The following is a 26,724-nucleotide window of genomic DNA, read 5'->3' as shown; positions in this document are numbered from 1 at the left end:
CCCAGGGGTGTGTGAGAAGGATATCATCATGTAGGTTGAATTATCATTAACCATGGAGTGGGGGGGGGGGGGGGGAGAAGAGGTGGAAAAGGGTGGTGGAGGGCCCCGCTTATTGTCTTACGCTGGATTTTCATCTGCACTGTTGATCGAGGATTCTCTGGAGTGACGTCACCTAGCTGAAGACAATGGGGACTCACTATCTCTGTCTCAGATAATCCTGCTGCATAGGGAGAGAGTGGGAATGAGGCTGATCCCAGAGGCTAGAAAACTGCAGAACACTTCATATCGGTCATTGAGGTCAAATTCAACCCGATACCCACACTTCCCTCTGCTCCCCTACTTCCCCCATCGTGATGCTGAGAGGTTGTCTTCACTGAATCAGGTGGATCTGTGCTGTAAACCTAAACGCATTGATTGATTTGTACCATTTTTAGACTGCATCCTGTAAACAGCAATCAATCACATGCAGAACACGTTTCTATTGGCCACTGCTGCTAGTGCTATCCTATCAGAAACATATTATACTACAAGTACTATATCAGTAATATATTTGAGAAAGAATTAGCTAACACAAACAGTAGTCTCTATTTGTAGCAAATCTTTAATCACAGTAGTTTGCACAATGCATGTCAGAAATGTTTTTCATATATAAACAGACCTACTAAAGTGCTTCGTAACACATATCCTACTCATTGTCTGGTACAAAATTGTATCATTGCATAATCAAATATTTCAATCAATATCATTCATTAGAAGAAAATAAATATATCAAAAATAACAAAAAGTCAATGACATTGTAGACAAACAACACAATGACATGATTATAGACGTTATGTTGAAGCCGGCAACTTGTACCTACCCTATTTGATATATCACTATTCAGGTGGTACATGTAGCATTAGACCCATTCATGTCCCTCTGTCAGGGTGGGGTGGCAGAGCCCTGGTTCTATTCCCTGAGAGCAGTAACAGCCCTTGTCAGTCCTCTCTTTCCACCAGCTCAGTAGGGTTTGGCTCGGGGGGGGATGTTCATGGCTATGTGGTTTCTGTGGGGAGAGAGATGAGACAAGACAGAAAGAGAGATTGTATATTGTTCCCATACCAGCTTCATTACAACGTTTCAATCAGAGTCATAGTGTCCTGGGCACATGTTCACAAAAAGTCATAGAGTAGGAGTGCTGACATAAGATCCGTTTTGCCTTTTAGATCATAACGAATAATAAGATAATCATTTTATTATGGGCGGGCAGGGGACCTGATGCTAGATCAGCACACGAAGTCTGGTATATACAGTACCAGTCAAAAGTTTGGACACACCTACTCATTCAAGGGTTTTACTTTATTTGTAATGCTTTTTACATTGTAGAATAATAGTGAAGACATCAAAACTATGAAATAACACCTATGGAATCATGCAGTAAGCAAAAGAAGTGTTAAATCAAAATATATTTTAATATTTGAGATTCTTCAAAGTAGCCACCTTTTGCCTTTATGGCAGCTTTGCACACTCTTGGCATTCTCTCAACCAGCTTCATGAGGTAGTCACCTGGAATGCATTTCAATTAACAGGAGTGCCTTGTTAAAAGTTAATTTGTGGAATTTCTTTCCTTCTTAATGCGTTTGAGCCAATCAGTTGTGTTGTGACAAGGTAGGGGTGGTATACAGAAGATAGCCCTATTTGGTAAAAGACCAAGTCCATAGTATGGCAAGAACAGCTAAAATAAGCAAAGAGAAATGACAGTCCATCATTACTTTAGGACATGAAGGTCAGTCAATCCGGGAATATTTCAAGAACTTTGAAAGTTTCTTCAGTGCAGTCGCAAAAACCATCATGCACTATGATGAAACTGGCTCACATGAGGACCGCCACAGGTCATGAGGACTGCCTCTGCTGCAGAGGATAAGTTCATTAGAGTTACCAGCCTCAGAAATTGCAGTTCAAATAAATGCTTCACAGAGTTCAAGTAACAGACACATCTCAACATTAACTGTTCAGAGAAGACTGCGTGAATCAGGCCATCGTGGACAAATTGCTGCAAAGAAACCACTACTAAAGGTCACCAATAAGAAGAAGAGACTTGCTTGGGCCAGGAAACACAAGCAATGGACATTAGACCAGTGGAAATCTGTCCTTTGGTCTGATGATTCCAAATTTGAGATTTTTTGTTCCAACCCAGTGTATTTGTGAGACGCAGAGTAGCTGAACGGATGATCTCCACATGTGTGGTTCCCACCATGAAGCATGGAGGAGGTGGTGTGATGGTGCTTTGCTGGTGACACTGTCAGTGATTTATTTAGAATTCAAAGCACACTTAACCAGCATGGCTACCGCAGCGATACGCCATCCCATCTGGTTTGCGCTTAGTGGGACTATCATTTGTTTTTCAACAGGACAATGACTCAACACAACTCTATGCTGTGTAAGGGCTATTTGACCAAGAAGGAGAGTGATGAGTGCTGCATCAGATGACCTGGCCTCCACAATCACCCGACCTTAACCCAATTGAGATGGTTTGGGAAGAGTTTGACTGCAGAATGAAGGAAAGGCAGCCAACAAGTGCACAGCATATGTGGGAACTCCTTCAAGACTGTTGGAAAAGCATTCCAGGTGAAGCTGGTTGAGAGAATGCCAAGAGTGTGCAAAGTTGTTATCAAGGCAAAGGGTGGCTACTTTGAAGAATCTCAAATATAAAATATATTTTGATTATATATTTTGATTATTTTGATATTTAGATTTTTTGCTTACTACATGATTCCGTATGAGTTATTTCATAGTATTGATGTCTTCACTATTATTCTACAATGCAGAAAATAGTCAAACTAAAGAAAAATTATTGAGTAGGTGTGTCCAATCCTTGAGTAGGTGTGTCCAAACTTTTGACTGGTACTGTATAGCCAGGCCCTGGTCTTATTTCTGAATGAGTATTTCCCGCCCAGTACCTAAGTACAATCATCTGATGTATGTGTGTAAATATGTTTGCTACTCACTCGTAGACATCGCTGTGCTTCATCCTCCTGTAGAACTTGGCCAGTTTGATGGAGAAGATGATGCTGGGGACCAGGAAGATCATACACCAGCCCAGACTGAACCAGAACGCATTCTGGACACAAACACAGATGTAGGTTAATAAACAATATTAGATTAACGCAGTGTATCATTTTCTGTGCGTGGGTGCATGCGTGAAATCATTTTCTTACCAGAGACTCCATCATATTTGAGCAGACTACAACCTTCGCTGAGTCCACAGCTTGTGCCACTGGGCCACAGAGACCAATCTGTTGAGTGATCTACATACCCACACACACGCACGCACACACACACTCACACAATCAAATTTCATCAAATGTATTTTATAAAGCCCTTTTTACATCAACCACAACCACACATTCTTACACATAAGGCTGAGGCTAAACTACACACACAAACAAACATAGGAACCTAAAATTAAACCGCATACACAAGATACAGCAATGCAATGATACAGTAGTAGTAGAATGTTAAGTGAACCCACCGTGAGGTTAGCCCAGTCAGCATACGTCGTGAAGTACCCCATCTGACAGTCTAGGAACTCCCTACTTGCCTGAGAAAAAGAAAGAAAAACAAGTGTAAATTCCATACATTTATTGACTCAGAAGTCATGAGAATCAGTGGAGCTTTGCAGCAGAAAATCAGGTGGAATTCCCTATAACTATGTGAAGTGTGCCGTGTGACTGTGGGCTAAGATGTGAGTAATGGCTGTGGTGCTACCATCTCTCCTTCTTTACTGTACAGAACACCTGAGGTCATGAACCAGATGAAATGGTTTATCTTTCTAGGAAAGAAACCCAAATGAGAGAAATGTGGCATATGGTGTCATTTTCTGGTTGTAAAGGATTTTTTTTCGTGACTAGATATGCTTGTGTTTGTGCATCCGTTTGAACGTGCATGTGTGTGGTTACTCACGGCCTTGACTATCTGTGTAGTGTTGGTGTTGAGGAAGTCTTGAGCTGTTCCCACTTTATTCAACACATCTCCTACTGTGCCCTAAAGAAGAAAGAGGTAGGGAGGGAGAGGGATGAGCATGCATTGCATAGCTACATATTTTCATTGTTTCATGAAAGAACCCTTGCAGCTCATGCTTTCTGAACATTCTGCAGTATTACTTACATTGATCTCTGATGCTATGACACTGAGGGCATATATGTTGGAGTTCAACTGAGTCTGAAACACAAAAGTCAGACAGGTAATATATCTATTTACAATATATAGGACTCTGCTCTGTATAATGACCTCTTAAGGATTTATAAAATAGTCATAGATAATCCAGACATTCAGATAGCTGCATATTTAGTACAAACACACATATGTGACATTTGCACATTTGCTGAAGTTGTCCAGAGCAGAAACAGATAGCACCAGGCCAGTCAGACGTACCAGTTGTGGGATGATGGCAGTGACAATGCCTGACTGGATCCCTCTCAGGCCTCCAGCCTCCTGTGTCAGCTGATTTTGAATACCTGTATTAATCTGTTGAGAGACATGCATCACAGTACTGTCTTTATACAAACATCTATATGACTAGTGCACACACTGATGTTCACATCGTCTCATTGATGGAAGAGGCTGAGCGTGCTCAGAGGGAGGGAATATGTTTGTAACCATGTTACATGTTTTATTACTCACTTGAACAGTAGCAAGTTGGTCTAACATGCCTGCTATTTCTGTCAGATTAATGCTGGAAATAACGTTGATCTGAAACCGGTATAGAAATAGTTATGATAAGACTTTGTAACCATACTGACGTGACGCTACATGTTGTCCTAATATGCACTCCAATTGAACACGTTACAAACTATTAGAGACCAAAGGTCACACATAAATGCACAAGCACATCTACGTGTACACGCACACACACACACACACACACTTTGTACCTGCTGTGTGACAGAGCTTAAGTCAGCATCATGGACCATGTCGGAGAAGCCGTGTAGCTGTTTGCGTATCTCAGGTGTGAGCAGGGTGATGGTAGGCAGTTTGATCTCATTACTGTCAAAGTGTTGCTGAATCTCTTCTCTGTACTGGGAGGCGAGAGGTGGACACATAATTAAAAGGAGTAGCGGAAACATTGTGCTAGTATAGCAAATGGTTTGAAATATGGACTTTGGAAGTGGAAACATAAGACATGATTTGGGAATTAACCACCCATATAAAGTGATTCCCAGTAATCATCAGTAGACAGTGTATGGTGACAGAAAAAGTCAAAACCACATGTGATAAGAGTAGAAACCGTAGCGTGACAGTCTTACTTTGGACACGTTGAGTAGATCATTGAGGTCTATGAGCTCATACAGGTGGAGGGTTGTCCATAGAGGCCTGTTCTGTTCACATTCACTACAAACACACGCACAACAATACATCCTTACTAGTGATGTGGAGGTTGACTAATAACCCGCAGTCCCAGCGGTTACATCCGTGGTGTGGCGGGTTTAGGGTCATGAAATATTGTGTGGATGAAGGGCGGGTGGGTTAAATGAAGAGAAAATAATACCTTAAATATCCATAAATGTATCATTCATCTTGTGAAATGTATATCTATAGGCTACATTGACGTTTTTCTTTCAATATTTTAGGCTATCTGGCATTAGTGCATAATGCCTAAGCTTTAGGACCCTACCGTACGTGCGCCAAATAGCCAACACGCCAACCGCCAAATGCTTTTGGAAACGGGCAGAAAAAGTTCATGTTCAAGTCGATCATGGAGGCAAAAAAGGAAAATGCTGGAGTTTAATTCAATAAGAGAAAAGCTGCGAAACGCAAAATGGAGAGTTGAAAATAAAGAGAAGGGAGTGCCAGATAACAAATGTTTGGGAAGTGGTAAAAGAGAATGATAGCAGATAGATAGATGTGTGATGATTGTGAGGCGCTATACAAATTCGACAGTCACAAGACGGGGACTTCAAATACGAACTGGAGCCTACTGTTCAGATGGGTTAAATGGAAACTGAATTCTGGACACCAACTGTAACCTCTCATATAGCCTTAATATGAACTCCTGCAGAATTAAGTATTTCTTGCAGTAAAATTATACACCAAATGTAGGCAGAATTTTGACTCAGGTACAGGAGTGGGGAAATATGATTTATTTCTTTCAGCAGCCTGAGAGAATGCGAATGCGCAGTTAGATACCTACCATCTGTAGAGGTGCTATCTTTATCAACCACATAAAATATGCATCCAAGCCCGAAATGAAATCTTGTCAGAAACATATTGGGTCATTTTCACAGCCGGTCAAACTTATGTATTTTGGAAATTTTGCACAGAAAAACGTTCTAGTTTTTTGTTTTGGAGTTATTGCATTTTCTACCCGGTCCCTAAACGTCTTTGCTCCGCGAAAGAAGCAGAGATGATAGAAAAAACTTTACCGTTGTCAACTATATTGAAGCATTCATTCTATCGATTTATTACATTATTCTGGTGAGCAAGTGTTTATTTAGTCTTCTAGGGCAACATATAATGACAGAAGTAAAGCTGCATTTATCTAATTATACACAACAGTGGAGGCTGCTGAGGGGAGGACAGCTAATAATAATGGCCGGAATGGAGTGAATGTGTTTGATACCATTCCAATGATTCCATTCCAGCCATTATTATGAGCCGTCCTCCCCTCAGCAGCCTCCACTGATGGACAAGTTGACTAAAAAATAGCCTACCAAAATGTCGGAAATTATAAGCAGAAACATATTTAAATCAGGCAAAAAAAATCCTGAACACCGTATAAAAAAAGTCTGCCGTCTCTAACTGTAGCCTACAGCGCATTTTCTATATTATCGGATTAGGGTGCGGGCCTCAGATTTTCACTTCATCACATATTGGCAGGCGGTTGCGAATGGGTTATTAGCCCGAGTGGCGCAGCGGTCTAAAACACTGCACCTCCGTGCTTGAGGCGTCACTACAGACACCCTGGTTCAAATCCAGGCTGTATCACAACCGGCCGTGATTGGGAGTCCCATAGGGCGGCGCACAATTGGCCCAGAGTCGTCTAGGTTTGGCCAGTGTAGGCCGTCATTAAATAGGGTTGGAGAAAAAACATTTTTACTGGCGGGTGCCGGTGAACAAACAGCTGACCCGCGCACCATTAATCCTTACATTGCATAATAGCAGAAGAAAAACAAAGTTACATTTAGCAGGCACTCTTTTCCAAAGTGACTTATAATAATAATTTAGAAAACCAGAAAGAAGATATTTAATTTACATAACCCTTTATAATGCTGCTACACACTTGTATACTTCAATGAGAGGCAGGTTGCTCTTCAGGCCCAGTATCTCTCTTAAATCGAATCCAGGTATCAGGCCCGGAGTGTCAACAAACTGTGGAGGGGGGAGACACAATCAATCAATCAGTGAGTCAATTAATTAATTGTGCATGTATGAGAGTGTGTGTTCTTACCTGTAGTAGCTGTCCACTGTGCCAGGGCTGGCAAACCAGTGTGTAGACATTCCCTCCCAGTATAAACAGTATAAACACCACCAGCATAAAGAGCCAGGAGAACAGGAAACTTAGCCCTGCACCCCTACACACACAGACAAATACGTTGAGATAATTATTTTACCAAATGTCAATTATGCCCATCCTCATACCCAACCACACACACACAGACAGACACAGTGACAGTACTTACGCCATTAGGAAGGTTCCTGCGCAGTTGGCGGTGCCGGATCGTTCTGTCGGGTCGTCTTGAGGGCTCAGTCCCACCAGACCCAAAAACAGACCCAGAAGGTTACACACTACGACCAGGAGAACTACACAGCTCAGGATAATACCCACACCCCACCTAGAGAGACAAAAACACAGAGGGATAATTACCTTATCTGTTCAGCGCTGTCACTGTGTGCACGTGCCTATGTGTGTGTACTCATTACCTGATCATCTCTACCCACTTTGCCTGTGGTGAGTACATGTCGATGTATCTCTGAGCCTTTCCCAGTGTGTCTGAGATTTTGCTGAGGGCAGAGACAGGGATGTATCCCTTCACCAAAGAGATCTGTCTCTTGATGACTTCAAGCTGCTGCTTCACATCTGAAGGAGAGGGGGAGGAATGAATATATCTCTAGACACTGATCCAAGGTCAGTTTTAAAGGTATTTAGGTTAAAGCATAAGATGTGGCTATACGGCTAGTAGATATCATACTCGTGAAGTTGTCACTGTGAATAAGAATGACCTATAACAGCCAGTAGTTTAACTGAACTAGTCCTACTCCTATAACAGTTAGTAGTGACCTTGAAGGTAAATACTCACTCTGTACCATGTCCTTGGTGTCGTTGGTCACTCTCTGGGGAATACTGGCAAATAAGTATTCTCCCTGAAACACACATGGTCAGAAACGTCCTCTGTAACTACTTCAGAGTACCCGGCAGAAATGACGCATAGAAGTCAATGGATGAAAAATGTTGGAACAAGAGTGGCTCTCAATTCCTCCCTTACAAACAGGAACATGCTGTGGAATGTCAGTTACACTTCACTAATCCATTTCGACTGCTCTCTCTCTCTCTCTCTCTCTCAATGGGGGGGGGGGGGGGGTGTTTAGTGTGCCTATTTAGTCCAGACAGAATTACCTCTTTCACTTTTGAGTTGAGATTAGCCCTGGTGACGTCATCAACAGCCGACTGCAGCTCATTCAGACTGGGGATCTATGGAACATACACAAACACACACATACACTTTAGGTTACAAACAGCTCATGACTTCTCTGCAGTAAGTGTCATTCTTATTCTTTGGCAGCAGGGGGCAGCAAAACCAGAACTATCCACTCAGATGACAAATTCACGTTTTTACTTTGGCATGTATTGCCTTCCTTATGCTTGTTATAGAAGTAGAACAGTGATAGGGGTGAATTAAATACTGCTTTGTTTTCCACAATCATATCAGAGTAACATACACCATGGTATCTTATCCATGGTTTTTTAACTGTTTGTTCTCCATCCTACTGGTTTGTTCTCGATAAGGAACTTATCTTGTGTTCCTCATACTGTGTGTGTGCGTGTGTTCGTATATATATATATATATTATGAACTGTCATTTTCCTGAAACCCAAGCCTCTATTTGTGGTAGCTTGTTTGAGAAAGGGGGGAGAGGAGGGGAGAGGGTTAACCCACAAACAGACTCAGCGTGCGTCAGCAACAGTAGAGTGGGAGGAGGAGGAACACCCTGAAACCTGATGTCATAAGACATTTCCACATAACTAATTTGCCTGTGTCATATCCACCCCATTAACTTCTGCTGCAAGACCAGCACACACAACCACAACCACACAAAATCACACGACCACACACACTGTCCACAACCACACGACCAGACACACACTGTACCATGAACACACGAGAAAGCCAGGTGTTTCAGCTCGATTGTGTTTAGCAAAAGGCCTGAATTGTTCCTTATCAAGAACAAACCAGTAAGATGAAAATACACACCAGTGTGTACAAGGGGATAACTGGGTTATCAGAGCTACCATGGAATTTGCATTTAATGGTGTAAAGATGAGAAGGAGGGAAGAAAAAAGGGAGGAGAGGAGAGCAAAGAGAAAAGAGAGGAGAGGCGACAACACGATTGCACTCACAGTGATAGTGGTGTCAAATGTTAGTTTCTCTAGCTCTGACTGATAGGCAGAACACCCATTACAGTCAGGGTCTCTCAGTGTGCTGTTGATGCGGTCTCTGACAGAGGAAACATTAGCCTGGACCACAGTCACATCAGACTGGAGCTGGGTTAGAGTAGAGTTCAACCCCACCAGCAGGACACTGGTACGGTTCACCACTAGGATACAGATGCAACATACACACAGATTAAAATGTCAGAAGATTTTTGACTTTTGAAAGCTCTTTATTAAACCATTCATGTAGAGAATTAAAATGAAACTATTTCAGAAGAGGAATACACAAACAGCCCACGCGCACACAAAGACACACACACAGTTTAGCATATCAGAAGAGGAATACACACAACCACACAAACAAACACACACACAGGATGGAGTTGTACCTTTGGCTATATCTCTGACAGACTTCAGGGCAGGGATCAGGGGACCCTCTAGACTTCTCTGGATCTCTCTGCCCAGCAGAGGACCTATGTCTGGGGGAGAGACGAGAGAGAGAGAAGGTAGAGATGTATGTAATTGTTGACCAGTGTTTCTCAAATGGTGGATGGCAGTTTCTTCTGGGTCAAAACAATGATCAACATAATTGTTTCAGTGCATTTCTACTTTGCAGAACTTTTGCACGCATTGTGTGAATATCTAGAACTTGGATCATTAACTAGATTCAGCTGTGGGACAATTTTTTCTTGAGCGGTCGGGGGGCCGGAACATAATGACAAATCATTTGTAGACTGCAAATTGACAGCAAGAAGCCCAAACATATAATATTTGACTAAACATAATCATTTCAAACCTTGCTTGCATGTGTAACAGTCATGGCCAAAAATTTTGAGAATGACACAGATATAAATTTTCACAAAGTCTACTGCCTCAGTTTGTATGATGCCAATTTGCATATACTCCAGAATGTTATGAAGAGTGATCAGATGAATTACAATTAATTGCAAAGTCCCTCTTTGCCATGCAAATGAACTGAATCCCCCAAAAACATTTCCACTGCATTTCAGCCCTGCCACAAAAGGACCAGCTGACATCATGTCAGTGATTCTCTCGTTAACACAGGTGTGAGTGTTGACGAGGACAAGGCTGAATATCATTCTGTCATGCTGATTGAGTTCGAATAACAGACTGGAAGCTTAAAAAGGAGGGTAGTGCTTGGAATCATTGTTCTTCCTCTGTAAACCATTGTTACCTGCAAGGAAACACGTGTCGTCATCATTTCTTTGCACAAAAAGGGCTTCACAGGCAAGGATATTGCTGCCAGTAAGATTGCACCTAAATCAACCATTTATCGGATCATCAAGAACTTCAAGGAGAGCGGTTCAATTGTTGTGAAGAAGGCTTCATGGCGCCCAAGAAAGTCCAGCAAGCGCCAGGACCGTCTCCTAAAGTTCGGGGCACCACCAGTACAGAGCTTGCTCAGGAATGGCAGCAGGCAGGTGTGAGTGAATCTGCACGCACAGTGAGGCAAAGACATTTGGAGGATGGCCCGATGTCAAGAAGGGCAGCAAAGAAGCCACTTCTCTCCAGGAAAAACATCAGGGACAGACTGATATTCTGCAAAAGGTACAGGGATTGGACTGTTGAAGACTGGGGTAAAGTCATTTTCTCTGATGAATCCCCTTTCCGATTGTTTGGGGCATCCGGAAAAAAGCTTGTCCGGAGAAGACAAGGTGAGCGTTACCATCAGTCGTGTGTCATACCAACAGTAAAGCATCCTGAGACCATTCATGTGTGGGGTTGCTTCTCAGCCAAGGGAGTGGGCTCACTCACAGTTTTGCCTAAGAACACAGCCATGAATAAAGAATGGTACCAACACATCCTCCGAGAGCAACTTCTCTCAACCATCCAGGATCAGTTTGGTGATGAACAATGCCTTTTCCAGCATGATGGAGCACCTTGCCATAAGGCAAAAGTGATAACTAAGTGGCTCGGGGAACAAAACATCAATATTTTGGGTCCATGGCCAGGAAACTCCCCAGACCTTAATCCCATTGAGAATTTGTGGTCAATCCTCAAGAGGGACAAACAAAAACCCACAAATTCTGACAAACTCCAAGCATTGTTTGTGCAAGAATGGGCTGGCATCAGTTAGGATGTGGCCCAGAAGTTAATTGACAGCATGCCAGGGCGGATTGCAGAGGTCTTGAAAAAGAAGGGTCAACACTGCAAATATTGACTCTTTGCATCAACTTCATGTAATTGTCAATAAAAACCTTTGAAACTTATGAAATGCTTGTAATTATACTTCAGTATTCCATAGTAACATCTGACAAATATCTAAAGACACTGACGCAGCAAACTTTGTGAAAATTAATATTTGTGTCATTCTCAAAACTTTTGGCCACGACTGTATACAATCATGTCTCTCTATGATGCTTGAGGATACTTCAGAACAGATTTCCAAATGTAAAATCATTTGGAGCTGTTTTTTTTGCCTGTTCGTGAACCCTGATCTCAAAGCTCAGGTACAGTACTTACCATTGAGGCTTCTGGTAACCTCATCTACTGTCTTATTGCTCTCTATCAGCACACTGTCAATTTGCTGATGAGACACAGGAGACAAACACACTTAGACACAGGAGAGACGACAACAAGAAGACTTGCACTCCCTCAAACACATTTAAATAGAAAGACAAACTATGCACCGAAACATCAAAGCCACTTCCGATTTACCACACAACCCTGCCCGACCATTAGCTTATCCCTCTCTTCCCCTCTCTCCCTTTCTCTGAGTCTCTCCGATTCAGACGGGTTGGGTTAAATGCAGAAGACACATTTAAGTTGAATGTATTCAGTTGTACAACTGACTAGGTATCCCCCTTTCCCTTTCTCTCTCCATCCTCCCTGCCTTCTCCCACCCTCATGTCCCATCTCCCTCTGTTGTATCAGATACAAGTGTTCACAGTGCAGGCTGGACAGGGGAGACAAACAATTTTTTTAAACTTTTGTTTAACTAGGCAAGTCAGTTAAATTCTTATTTACAATGACGGCCTAAGAACAGTGGGTCAACTACCTTGTTCAGGGGCAGAATGACAGATGTTTACCTTGTCAGCTCGGGGATTCGATCTAGCAACCTTTCGGTTACTGGCCCAATGCTCTAACCACTAGGCTACCTGCCTCTCTCTGTGTGTGTGTGTGTGTGTGTGTGTGTGTGTGTGTGTGTGTGTGTGTGTGTGTGTGTGTGTGTGTGTGTGTGTGTGTGTGTGTGTGTGTGTGTGTGTGTGTGGCTGTTCTCTATGGAGAGATTTATGGTAGGTGGGGTGGTTTTTGTACTAACTCTGAATAGAAGTGTTAGGTCAGTAACTGATCTATAGGTGGTTGTGTGTCAACAGAAGATAAGTGACATGCCATCCAAGTAATTTATTACAGGAGACTTAACAGAAGAGAATATGGAATGTTTTTAATAAATGTGTGTACCCATTCAAAAATGTCCAGTTGCTACTTTTAGCTATATCTATTGTTTTATAAACCAAAAAACTAAACTGGTCTTACTTCTACTTCATTTATTATTTTGGTTTTCCCTTCTGAAAATAATAGGAACGTTCTCTCTCTCACACACACACACTTACCTGTGGGACAGCAGTGAGGTAGGTTTGGAGGTTGTCCAGGTTATTGTTGAGTTCTACAGAGCTGTCCTCGACACTCACTTTCAGTAACTGGTTAGTGAAGAACATGCAGATGTTCCCTGCACTACACACACACACATAAGCACACACATACACACATACATGAATGCACGCACACAAACACACAGAAAATGTAGTTTGTTTCACTTCATATCCAAATACACTCCCCTCTACATGTATTTGGACAGTGAAGCTAAACATTATTATTTGGCTCTATACTCCAGCATTTTGGATTTCAGATCAAATGTTTAATATTAAGCAACAATACAGAATGTACCTTTTATTTGTGAGTATTTTCATACATAACAGTTTTGCCGTTTAGAAATGAAAGCACTTCATGTATCTAGTCCTCCCATGTGAAGAAGTTTGGACAAATTCACTTATAGGGTATTAAAGTAGTCAAAAGGTTAGTATTTGGTCCCATATTCCTTGCACGCAACAACTACATCAAACTTCTGACTCTACAAACTCATTGAATGCATTTGCAGTTTGTTTTGGGTTATGTTTTGCCCAATAGTATCTGAATGGTGAATGATGACTGGAGTCATTTTCTTTCTAAGTGAGTGGATAAGATGGTTGTAAATGAATCATGATAAGGCCATAATTAAGAAAAACCATGAATGAGTAAGAAAGCTACAGAGGCTACAACAAAACATGCAAACCTCTCACCATTACCAATAACATGGGAGGTTTGGATTTTTGGAGGGTATGAGCTTTGTTCCTCTGTAACCTTATCACTCATCAATATTCACGATCCATCCATGATTATCCATAATCAGGGTAGCATCCACAAGAATGTAGAACACATTAACTTTCTATTCTTACTTACGATAAAAGTGACTCCAAAATGGCACACAAGACATCGAAAACTCAACCAAAACAAACCACAAATGCATCCAATAAGTTTGTAGTCATAAACTTGGTTTAGTCATTGTGTGCAAAGAATATGGGACCAAATACTAAACTTTTCCCTACGTTAATACACAATAATTGAATTTGTCAAAATACTTAGGATTTCTTCAAATGGGGGGTCTAGATACATAAAGTGCATTCATTTTTTACTTCTTATGGCTGCGGGGCAGTATTGAGTATCTTGGATGAAAAGGTGCCCAGAGTAAACTGCCTGCTCCTCAGTCCCAGTTGCTAATATATGCATATTATTAGTATATTTCGATAGAAAACACTCTGAAGTTTCTAAAACTGTTTGAATGATGTCTGTGAGTATAACAGAACTCATATGGCAGGCAAAAACCTGAGAAAAAATCCAACCAGGAAGTGGGAAATCTGAGGTTGGTCAATTTTCAACTCAGCCCCTATCGAATACACAGTTGGATATGGGTCATTTTGCTAGATGTCAACAGTCTTTAGAACCTTGTCTGATGCTTCTACTGTGAAGTGGGGCCGAATGAGAGGGGATTGAGTAAGGTCTACCATGACCTGAACATGCGCTGACCATGCGCGTTCATGTGAGAGCGAGCTCTGTTCTATCGCATTTCCGAAGACAACGGAATTCTCCGGTTGGAACATTATTGAAGATTTATGTTAAAAACATCCTAAAGATTGATTCAATACATTGTTTGACATGTTTCTACTGACTGTAACAGAACTTTTTGACATTTCGTCTGCTTTTAGTGAACGCGCTTCGTGACTTTGGATTTTTTTACCAAACGCGCTAACAAAAGTAGCTATTTGGACATAAATGACATTACCGAACAAATCAAACATTTATTGTGGAACTGGGATTCCTGGGAGTGCATTCTGATGAAGATCATCAAAGGTAAGTGAATATTTATAATGTAATTTCTGACTTCTGTTGACTGCACAATATGGCGAATATATTTTTGTCTTGATTGGGCTCTGAGCACCGACCTCAGATTATTGCATGGTCTGCTTTTTCCGTAAAGCTTTTTTGAAATCTGACACAGTGGTTGCATTAAGGAGAAGTGGATCTAAAATTCCATGTATAACACTTGATCTTTGATCAACGTTTATTATGAGTATTTCTGGAAATTGATGTGGCTCTCTGCAAAATCACTGGATGTTTTTGGAACTACTGAACATAACCCACCAATGTATACTGAGATTTTTTGATATAAATATGAACTTTACCGAACAAAACATACATGTATTGTGTAACATGAAGTCCTATAAGTGTCATCTGATGAAGATCTTTAAAAGGTTAGTGATTCATTTTATCTCTATTTCTGCTTTTTGTGACTCCTATCTTTGGCTGGAAAAATGGCTGTTTTTCTGTGATTTGGCGGTGACCTAACATAATCGTTTGTGGTTCTTTCGCTGTAAAGCCTTTTTGAAATCGGACACTGTGGTGGGATTAACAACAAGATTACCTTTAAAATTGTATAAGATACTTGTATGTTTGAGGAATTTTAATTATGAGATTTCTGTTGTTTGAATTTGGCGCCCTGCACTTTCACTGGCTGTTGTTATATCGATCCCGTTAACGGGATTGCAGCCATAAGAAGTTTCTAAACGGGAAAACAGATACGTATGAAAATACCCTAAAAATACCCTGCCTTATACAGTACCAGTCAAAAAAAGGGGTTTTCTTTATTTTTACTATTTTCTACACTGTAGAATAATAGTGAATACATCAAAACTATGAAATAACACACATGGAATCATGCAGTAACCAAAAAAGTGTTAAACAAATCCAAAAATATTTTTGATTCTTCAAAGTAGCCACCCTTTGCCTTGATGACAGCTTTGCACACACTTTGCATTCTCTCAACCAGCTTCACATGGAATGCTTTTCCAACAGTCTTGAAGGAGTTCCTACATATGCTGTGCACTTATTGGCTGCTTTTCCTTCACTCTGCGGTCCAACTCATCCCAAACCATCTCAATTGGGTTGAGGTCGGGTGATTGTGGAGGCCAGGTCATCTAATGCAGCACTCCATCACTCTCCTTCTTGGTCAAACAGCCCTTACACAGCCTGGAGGTGTAAGGGCTATTCATCTTAAGAAAGCTAGGTGGAACAACCACATATTACAGTCATAGTAAGTAAAATGTTCCTCAATAATGTAACTATGATGGTGATATTAGTTTATGATAGTGATGCTGGTATACTGGTGACCAAGCTGGTGTATGGTGGTCCAGCATGGTCTAGCTCAGGGATGGGCAACTTTGATGTGGAAAATATGAACTCATCATGAACGGCTGTAGTGGCTTGCGGGTCTGCTTACCCATATGTAGACCCACCCACACATGCAGTCAGAGCCGACCCTAGCATTTTGGGGGCCCTATGTGATATTTTGGCCACCAGCAAAACACTGCGACGGCTGGTCAACACGAAAACACAGCGAATGAACCATGAAAGCACAACGAAGGAACTTCGAAAACACAGCGAAGGCTGGTCACCAGCAAAACCACCACCTATGCTGGTCTATGCTGTTTTTTTCAGGGTGGCACACACTTACAGTATGACTAGTGTTGTGAGTAGTGTAGCCCAGTATAATCCTCTCCTGTGACAGTGGACAGCTTTAGTCTGTTCCTGGTACATGTGTCCTCCACAGTTTCCACAGCAGCGACAGCAGGCCAGGCAGAACCCCACCAGGGGCATAAGGATAATGTACACGATCCCTATAGCAGCACACACTAGGAAACCAACTTCATAGAGAAGGACCTGAGGAGATTCATACACACACACACACACACACACACACACACACACACACACACACACACACACACACACACACACACACACACACACACAGGTTAACACACAGAGATACACACACACACAATTAGTAGGGTGCCTTACATAAAGCTCTCACAGGTTACTGCCTAAAGGGTAACTTAGGAGGGAGTGTCTGTGGCTAGTACACAGAGCTTAACTTGACACACACCTCTGACACACACACACACACACACACACACACACACACACACACACACACACATACATACACACACACACACACACACACACACACACACACACACACACACACACACACACACACACACACACTGTGAAAAAAGGTTGTCCTGCTCCTCTCCTATCTACCTAACTTCCCCTCAAGATCCCATCAGTTTCTTTTAAGTCCCGTTAATTTGGCTGCTCAGGCTACCTAAGATATCCCTCACTCATTATAGCCCTGCCATTCCCAACCAATCAGAGCACTTGCTCAGGCTACCTAAGATATCCCTCACCCATTATAGCCCTGCCATTCCCAACCAATCAGAGCACTTGCTCAGGCTACCTAAGATATCCCTCACCCATTATAGCCCTGCCATTCCCAACCAATCAGAGCACTTGCTCAGGCTACCTAAGATATCCCTCACCCATTATAGCCCTGCCATTCCCAACCAATCAGAGCACTTGGAAATGCACATCTGGACACTGCAAGCGCAGTGCATCGAAATGTAAGGTGCAGGGGTGTTCTATTGTGGTTTTTACATGCTGTATAACAATAGGTCATTACCACTAATTACTTCATGTTACTTTGATACGTTTCAGCCATATGATCTACTGTATGGCTGTTAGTATTATTTAATGTTAGAGTTGCCAATGCTGCTTTACGTATTGTTTATTTTATGTAGTATTATGCTATACTGCCATAAGTGTTATTATTGCATTGGTTGCACAAGTACTTTTGCAGAAGTGGTTTAATTGTTGTATTGGTAAGCATAGTCTTTTGCATGCACATGCTAACACAGCATTTTCCATAGTGGCCTTTATTAAGGTGTTTTATTGAGCTGCCATGGGCAAGCTTCTCGAGTCATCCCAGACAGTTCTTGGAGCTTCCTCATGCACAGATGAATTCCCAACCTTGTGGTGCCAGGCCAGATCAGGTGTCAGCCTGGCAGATTCTCATACAAGGCTGAAGAGAGAGGGTGCCATAAATCTGGACTCTGTAAATCCAAGTAATTAGTTTCTCTCTCTCTCCAAGAGGTGAATGTTTAAGTTTATGTTTATATTGATGCTGTGTTTATAGCCCTTTATAGACATGTAAGGGTAATGCCATTTGCCATTTATTCATGTACATATGTGTATATTGCATAGTTACAAACATTAACTAATACTGTTTACATGTTTGCATATCTTTGTCTTATAGAACCACAACAATAAGATTCCAAGTCCTTCGGGTTACTAAAATCATATAAACATCCTCAAATGGAAACAGCTGTGTCTGTGTGGTGGTGACTATCAAGAGTACAATGATGGGCCTCAACATCATGTTCTAACCGGACAGCACTATAGAGGGCAGAACCAAACTAATCAGTTATAAGTATATAGCGGGTGAGGGCATTCACAGCCCACCGCTCAGACGGGTGAGGGCATACCAGCCAACCGTTTTTACTTGGTCCTTCTAGACGGATTTAGAGACTAACAGTTTTTTTTTACATGGTCCGTAGTTTCTCTGGATTTAGCGACCAAGTTATGACACACACACACACATGCACACATCCATCTTTTCTTACCTCGTTGATGGTCTTCTTGTCATCGTATATATTGCCCCCTTTCTCCACTAATTTAACCAGCAGATCTAGGAGAGAAGAATGGAGGAGGATCTGGATGTGTTTGTTTTTTATGACCATGTTTTTCTTTCTGCTTGCATTCTGTATTTATATTTTAATGTGTGTTTTTTCTTTCATTTATGTAATTCAGGGTTCATCTGTAAAATAGACCTTGGTCTCAGTATGACTCCCTGATGAAATAAAAGGTTAAATTAATTTTTAAAATTAAACATTCAACCAATAATGATTGGATATCACCACAAAAATATATTCAACATATAAACATCATCTGGCTTGTTCATGTGAGAGGATCTGACCTCACACTGTCAAAGGCTGTATGGAGATCAGGTGTCACATTTTACATCAACCCTCTGATCTCTCTCTCTCGCAGGTAGCCTAGTGGTTAGAGCATTGGGCCAGTAACCGAAAGGTTGCTGGATTGAATCCCAGAGCCGACAAGGTAAAAATCTGTCGTTCTGTCCCTCAGCAAGGCAGTTAACCCACGCGGAAGACGTGGATGTCGATGAAGGAAGCCCCCCACACCTCACTGATTCAGAGGGGTTGGGTTAAATGCGGAGACACATTTCAGTTGAATGCATTCAGTTGTACAACTGACTAGGTATCTCTCTCATTCCCTCTCACTTTCTCTCGCCCTCAGTTTCTTCATCGCCCTCTCTCTCTCTTTCCCTCATTCTCTCTAACAGTGAGATCTCACACCTTCACAATACAACAATTACTCTCTATCATTATTTAATTTACTTGCAGAAATCAAACCTACTGTATGTTCTTTAGATGTAACCTAGGTTCAGGATCAGGAAACCATTAGTAACCATACCAGGGATGTGAGAACTGAGACTACCACACTGTTCCTACTCCACTGTCTTGTCTAACCCTGCACTTATGGCCGGTTATTGTTCACACAACACCAGCTGGCATTGTGAAGAGAAACTTCAGAGGAGCTCTATCGTCTAGATGGGAAAGAGGAAATTCCGCTTTCTCATAGTCTCTCTCCATTTCTTTATTAATCTCCTGAAAGCAGATACCCAGCTGGCGTGCCATAAGACGTGTTAAAGCCCCAACTGGTACACTGTCATGTACGTTACTTAAGGAACAGAATAGTAATCCACTTCTGAATCCCGATACCCAGGCATTCAGCCATAGAGAGAAAGGGAGAGAGAATGACAGAGGGAGGAGGGTGTACCCGCCTCCACTAGGGAGCTAAGTTTTTGTTTTATGTCCCTATATTAAAAAATAGCAAAAAAGTTCCAAATGATTGACTGACAGGTTGGTGAAAAATCTGTATCTCCCTGCACAATGGACAGAGTGCGCTGAGGTGTGTAGGGGGACTATGGAAAGCCACTGGGGCAGGTTATGTATGATCCCTTTGGGTTTCAATAAAAGCTGGGAAAAAGGCTTCATCTGTGGTAGGCTAAGTGAATAAAGTGATACCGCTCCGCCTGTAATATTTGATTTATAAGGGCGGGGTCAAGTTTACCATTGAAGCAGCTTCACTCAACTCTGTCTCACACCCCACACCCCACACCACTACATACTTTATTTAGCTTCTTATCCAGCTGTAAAAAGCGTTAGTGTTATTAGCCTTCGCCTATTTAGCTAGCTCGAACCAGCTAATCTGCCACTGCCACAATGGATATCATAAATTGGCTGCGCCAAAGTACCCAAACAAAGCCAATGGAGAGCAATGAGCAGCAGTATCAAACCACCGCCGCTGCCAAGCCCAGCAGCGATGATGTTGCCGAGCTCCAGCTAGCTCCGAGTGCAGAGCCTTCCCTCTCTTCCACAAATGCCGCCAGGATAATGGCTCCACAGCCCCCTCCACAGCAGACTGTGCCTGACGATCTTGGAACAGCGGAGCAAGCCCAGGTTAGCCTAGAATCCTACCATAGCCTAAAGTTTTCTATCTTAAAACGTTCGTTTAATAGCAACTTGTTCATAGGAAGAGAGTGGCTGGAATACTCTGTTACTGCAGATGCAACATTTTGTTTCCCACGTCGAAAGTTCTGTGTTGGGTCCAATGCTAACGCAAACAAGGCCTTCACCCAAGTCGGGTATTCTAACTGGAAGCATGCTATTGATAGTATCAAAGGATTCTCTGGGCACGCATCAAACAAAGAGCGTTTGAAATGCACTGCATTGCGAGTACTGAGATGTCAACACTTGTTAAGAAATCGCATGTATGTGTTTCGGCGACTGTGGACATTATTGAATGTCTTGTTTCAAACCAGCAACCACTGAGGAGGTATTGGACGCGATAGAGTCAAGAGGAGAGGGGGGCAGTATACTTTTTCTGTCCGTGATGGAATATACTCTCTGAATAGACAAGGAACTTGTCAAGGTGTTTAGCACCATACCCCACAATGTCACATAAACATCACGCGATTTTCAAAATGAAATCATAGGGCTCGTGAGTGAGATTGTCACTGAGGAAGCTACATGCGAGAACTCATTTTCCATTTTGACAAATGTGTTCCGTCAGCACAGAAGAAGCATGATGCACCCGAGAAAAGCTCAACTAAGCCAACTGGTATTTGAGGGGGATCTTTCAAGAAGATTTCGGGGAGAATGGAATGACTGATTACTCAGGAAGATCCGCAGAGCATCAAGGAGGCAGCAACTGTTCTGAAAAGGTAAGACAAAATCTAGCTGGTTAGTTTTAATACAAATCGTTATTTAGTGTGTAGAGTGCTGTCCATGGTGCCGATAGAGCGCAGCGGAGATTTTGCGCCAACCTGTTACTTATTGGTCAAAAGCATTTGAACTTTTATGTTTATTGTGGTATAGCGTGATATAAGCAGAATTCAATATAATTCCAACGCAATATTCCAAATGATGCCCCAGGGTATAGCTACAGATCGTATGTTTAATCAAATAACTAGACATTCTATTAGGGTTTTCGTGGTTGTAAATGGAACTGTACATATTGGAAACTTGTTTATGGTAGTCTGGCCATTGCTTAATTGATTACGTGTGTCGAATTTGATTTACAGACGTATATTTTGCCGTATCACAACGTGTTGCTGAACTCATTAGCGAGCGGCATTATATTCCATGTTTGAAGCGCCATTATAGCCCTATTTATTTGGGAAGACAAATGAGCATGGCTGCATTCCACTGTAGTAGGTTGTAGGCTGTTTTGGTTATTTGGCTCTCCATTCGCATTTTTTTTACTGTGTTTGTTTACTGTTAATGTAACTAGCCTAAATATAGATTGTGTCATGCATTTATCGATCTGACATTTTGTTTTACTAGGCCTACTACTACTTGGTACCACTGTTTTGTTCAGTTCGCATTCATTCGTTCGTTCACATTCGCAGTTGTGTCGGTATTCTACGTCAAACTGCTATTCAGTATTTTTGTTTGCATGCATGAATAACTAGGCTACTACTTTCAGCGTTTCGTTTGCATTATTTTGGTAAGACAGCTATTACAAACAACCTATCTATCTTGTAGCCTGTATTCTTTACCAAAACAGCCTTACTTTAGTGTGTACGGCACAAGGCACTGTCCATTGTTCTGATATTGCGCAGTGGAGATAGGCTACAGATTTCGTGACAACCTGACTGTCACTTCAAAAGCACTCAATGATCTTGGAGCTTGGGCATTTGAACTTTAGGTTTATTGTAGTATAACGTGATATAAGCAGAATTTAATATAATTCCAATGCAAGAACCCCCAAAATGTTGCCCCCTCGCCGATTTCAATTGCCCCATTAGTTACTTTATCCTGGACCCAGATATACAGTACCAGTCAAAAGTTTGGACACACCTCTTTAGTTTTACTATTTTTCTACATTGTAGAATAATAGTGAAGACATCACAAAACTATGAAATAACACATATGGAATCATGTAGTAACCAAAAAAGTGTTAAACAAACCAAAATATATTTTAGATTTTAGATTCTTAAAAGTAGCCACCCTTTGCCTTGATGACAGCTTTGCACACTCTTGGCATTCTCTCAACCAGCTTCACCTGGAATGCTTTTCCAATAGTCTTGAAGGAGTTCCCACCTATGCTGAGCACTTGTTGGCTGCTTTTCCTTCACTCTGCGGTCCAACTCATCCCAAACCATCTCAATTGGGTTGAGGTCTGGTGATTGTGGAGGCCAAGTCATCTGAAGCAGCACTCCATCACTCTCTTTCTTGGTCAAATAGCCCTTATACAGCCTGGAGGCGTGTTGGGTCATTGTCCTGTTGAAAAACAAATTATCGTCCCACTAAGCGCAAACCAGATGGGATGGTGTATCGCTGCAGAATGCTGTGGTTGCCATGCTGGTTAAGTGTGCTTTGAATTCTAAATATATCACAGACAGTGTCACCAGCAAAGCACCCCCACACCATCACACCTCCTCCTCCATGCTTCATGGTGGGAACTACACATGCGGAGATCATCCGTTCACCTACTCTGCGTCTCACAAAGACACGGTAGTTGGAATCAAAATTTTCAAATTTTGACTCATCAGACCAAAAGGAAAGATTTCTACCGGTCTAATGTCCATTGCTCGTGTTTCTTGGCCCACATAAGTCTCTTCTTCTTATTGGCGTCCTTCAGTAGTAGTTTCTTCACAGCAGTTCAACCATGAAGCCTGATTCATGCAGTGTCCTCTGAACAGTTGATGTTGAGATGTGTCTGTTACTTGAACTCTATGAAGCATTTATTTGGGCTGCAATTCTTAGGCTGGTAACTTTAATGAACTTATCCTCTGCCGCAGAGGTAACTCTGGGTCTTCCTTTCCTGTGGCGGTCCTCATGAGAGCCAGTTTCATCATAGCGCTTGGTGGTTTTTGCGACTGCACTTGAATAAACTTTCAAAGTTCTTGAAATGTTCCGGATTGACTGACCTTCATGTCTTCAAATAATGATGGACTGTCATTTCTCTTTGCTTATTTGAGCTATTCTTGCCATAATATGGACTTGGTCTTTTACCAAATAGGACTATCTTCTGTAAACCACCCCTTTCTTGTCACAACACAAATATTAGTGTCATTAGCCAAACATTCAACCAAAACATGAGCAAACAAGGGTTGCTTCAACAACATCCTCCAATCCTGATTGGATAGAAGCCATGATCAAAGAGACTATCACTATCCAATCTGTGCATTGCAATCTGCTCAGCAACTCAAGAGCTCTCTGATCTAGGATGAGTTTCACCTGAGCAAAGGTCAATGGCTAATTAACACACACTTTGTGTGTGTGTGTGTGTGTGTGTGTGTGTGTGTGTGTGTGTGTGTGTGTGTGTGTGTGTGTGTGTGTGTGTGTGTGTGTGTGTGTGTGTGTGTGTGTGTGTCTCTCTCTCTCTGTGTGTCTCTGTGTACCTAAGGGGCCTTCACTGTTGTTTGTCCATCAGAATCACTACTAGCTCTAACAAGGAAGCAGTCACAAATAAACTGAGCCAGCTCTGAAATAATAGTAATTTAGGATCGATAACAAAGGTGACAAAGATTCTGGACTACAGTGGAATATTGTCCACTCACTACTTAAATATGCTCTATGCAGAAATCCCTCTGCAAATGGGTGAAAGCCCAGGTATTTATATGAGATTTACATAGTGGCTGCACACACCTGGCTAGGTCAAAATGAGCTCAAAATGATCAAAACACTGCTGTAGAAAAGCAGCGTTGTCCGATTATGCTACAGTTTTTTTCCTATGGCACCCTATTCCCTTTATATAGTACACTACTTTTGACCAGATGGATGCACCGAGACTGACCTTTGGGGAAGGGGTTGGGCTGAACGGTGTGGAGGAAGGACTGGACGACCCCGGACATGAAGCCTGTATCTGCTCCTGGGATTGACTGGTACTGTGTTTGGATCAGGTTCAAGGGAGAGACACCCTTAGGACAGGTGGCAGGGAGAGGCAGGGCCAAGCTGGACCCCAGCAACAGAGCCCCGATCCAGGCCAACACCACCCTGGCGCAGCCCCCCAACCTCCAAACACTCCTACATGCTCCCATCACTGGAACTAGAGATAGGACTGGAAGGTGGGCTAGGGTAAGGCTGGAGAATGTAGAGTGGCACTATCTCTGTATTGATGGGCCTGCAAACACAAAGCAGAGACATTGGGGTGGGAGTGGAAACACACAAGTAAAGAGATTGTTGTGAAAGGGTGCAGGCACTGGAAAGTAAATGCATTCATATTGTAATTGTAAGAAAACTAGCATTGAGGGAAACCATAAATGTGACCACAAGTGAAGCAGGTTTCCGGTTCCGGTGACATGCCTTATCGTTTCTTTCTGTTGCAAAATTATTGTTTTCTAAAAATGTAAATTGTTAACCCCATAATTAAGGTGTAGGACTTTAACATAAAAAAATTTGCAGGTCTTTTTGGCTCCACAGATAGCATAATCTGCCCGTCCACAATTCACCTGTGGGAACATGGCGGCTTTCACCAGACAACAGAAAGAGCTGCCCGCTACTATCCGATAGATTGTTCGTAAGGAGATTATCTCTGCCCTCGATTTGCAATTAAAACCGGTAAATGAATCACTCACATTGCTCTCTTCTAAAGTGGATGCCTATTCAACTAAAGTGTAAAGTCTGGAGAAGGCGGCCCGTGACCTGGAAACAGCGCGAGCTAAACTAGAAGGGGCAATCAATCTACAAAAAGATAAAACGGAATCACTTGAAATTCATTCCCGTAAATTCAATGTGCGGGTTAAAGGACTTGAAACTTGCGTGGAAGCAGGCAACTCAAATTCATTCATGGGAAATATTTTCTATTAACTGTTCGGGCAGGAGAAGTTGGGTTCCATGCCGCTAATTAACATTGTGCACCACGCGGTCCTCTCCGGAATGGTTCTCGCTGTATGATTGTACGAACGAATCCACTGTTTTGAAGTCAAACGGCAAATTGTTCGCCTTGCAGCAGAATCGGGGCCTCTGACCTATGCGGAGAAGAGGATCAGCATCTACCCAGACTTGAGTGCCGAACTGCTAAAACAGAGGGTGACCTACAATGAGCTGAGATCCCAGCTATGCAAGCTAAATCTGAGATGTGGCTTCATCCAACCGACAAAACTCATCTTGACCTTCCAGAAGACAACACACGTTTTCCACTGACAAAGAAAGCTAAACACTTCTAGAATCACCTCAAAACTACATCAAACCTAACACACAAGCGGACAAGTCGACAGATGGAACCCCATTATGACTGGCTCAATATTCAGGTATGCTATCCATACACTCACACAGCCTAGCTCTCAGCATTAGACAATGAGGACCCTTTAAGTGGATACAAGGAACATTATTACAATTATTGCTGAGTATTGGACTTTGTTATTATTTATATTGCCTATGGAACAGGAGGACATTAACACAGTGATGACACCACGCCGATGAAAGAACAATGGACAATATATTGATTGAGGTGTCACACAGTGTCACTCCTGTACTCCCTGTTCACCCACGACTGCATGGCCCACGACTGCATGGCCAGGCACGACTCCAACACCATCATTAAGTTTGCAGACGACACAACAGTGGTAGGCCTGATCACTGACAACGACGAGACAGCCTATAGGGAGGAGGTCAGAGACCTGGCCGGGTGGTGCCAGAATAACAACCTATCCCTCAACATAATCAAGACAAAGGAGATGATTGTGGATTACAGGAAAAGGACCGAGCACGCCCCCATTCTCATCGATGGGGCTGTAGTGGAGCAGGTTAAGAGCTTCAACTTCCTTGGTGTCCACATCACCAACAAACTAGAATGGTCCACAAACACACCAAGACAGTCGTGAAGAGGGCACGACAAAGCCTATTCAGGAAACTACAAATATTTCGTATGGGTCCTCAGATCCTCAAAAGGTTCAACAGCTGCAACATCAAGAGCATCCTGACTGGTTGCATCACTGCTTGGTATGGCAACTGCTCGGCCTCCAACCGCAAGGCACTACAGAGGGAAGTACGTACGGCCCAGTACGTCACTGGGGCTAAGCTGCCTGCCATCCAGGACCTCTACACC

At 42.3% G+C, this 26,724-nt stretch overlaps 1 protein-coding gene across 1 annotated transcript; it reads right to left on the bottom strand.

Annotated features, from left to right (window-relative positions):
- Positions 1-633: 633 nt before the first annotated feature.
- On the bottom strand, positions 634-24,715 carry LOC120045838 (prominin-1-A-like). The gene is made up of 23 exons (XM_038990770.1): positions 24,472-24,715; positions 18,708-18,772; positions 16,697-16,902; positions 13,203-13,323; positions 12,112-12,175; positions 10,017-10,106; positions 9,595-9,791; positions 8,594-8,668; positions 8,277-8,340; positions 7,900-8,056; positions 7,659-7,811; positions 7,427-7,550; positions 7,259-7,347; positions 5,286-5,370; positions 4,914-5,057; positions 4,663-4,731; positions 4,414-4,506; positions 4,147-4,200; positions 3,943-4,023; positions 3,512-3,580; positions 3,198-3,287; positions 2,988-3,100; positions 634-1,045 (listed from the first exon to the last, which is right to left on the bottom strand). Exons 1-23 carry the CDS (start codon positions 24,713-24,715, stop codon positions 1,000-1,002), a joined length of 2,493 nt encoding a protein of 830 aa, XP_038846698.1. The 3' UTR covers positions 634-999.
- Between the last annotated feature and the right edge of the window lie 2,009 nt (positions 24,716-26,724).

Source organism: Salvelinus namaycush, chromosome 4 (assembly GCF_016432855.1).
Source record: "Salvelinus namaycush isolate Seneca chromosome 4, SaNama_1.0, whole genome shotgun sequence".
Taxonomy (NCBI): domain Eukaryota; kingdom Metazoa; phylum Chordata; class Actinopteri; order Salmoniformes; family Salmonidae; genus Salvelinus; species Salvelinus namaycush.
Note: the sequence above shows the minus strand (reverse complement) of the source record. Positions and strands in the feature narration are given on the sequence as shown.

Coding starts and splice junctions, on each gene's coding strand:
- LOC120045838 (XM_038990770.1), bottom strand. CDS start 24,715: ATGGGAGCATGTAGGAGTGTTTGGAGGTTGGGGGGCTGCGCCAGGGTG. Junction 12,176..13,202: donor ACCTCACTGCTGTCCCACAG/GTAAGTGTGTGT, acceptor GTGTCTCATCAG/CAAATTGACAGTGTGCTGAT. Junction 4,507..4,662: donor ACCAACTTGCTACTGTTCAA/GTGAGTAATAAA, acceptor GTCTCTCAACAG/ATTAATACAGGTATTCAAAA.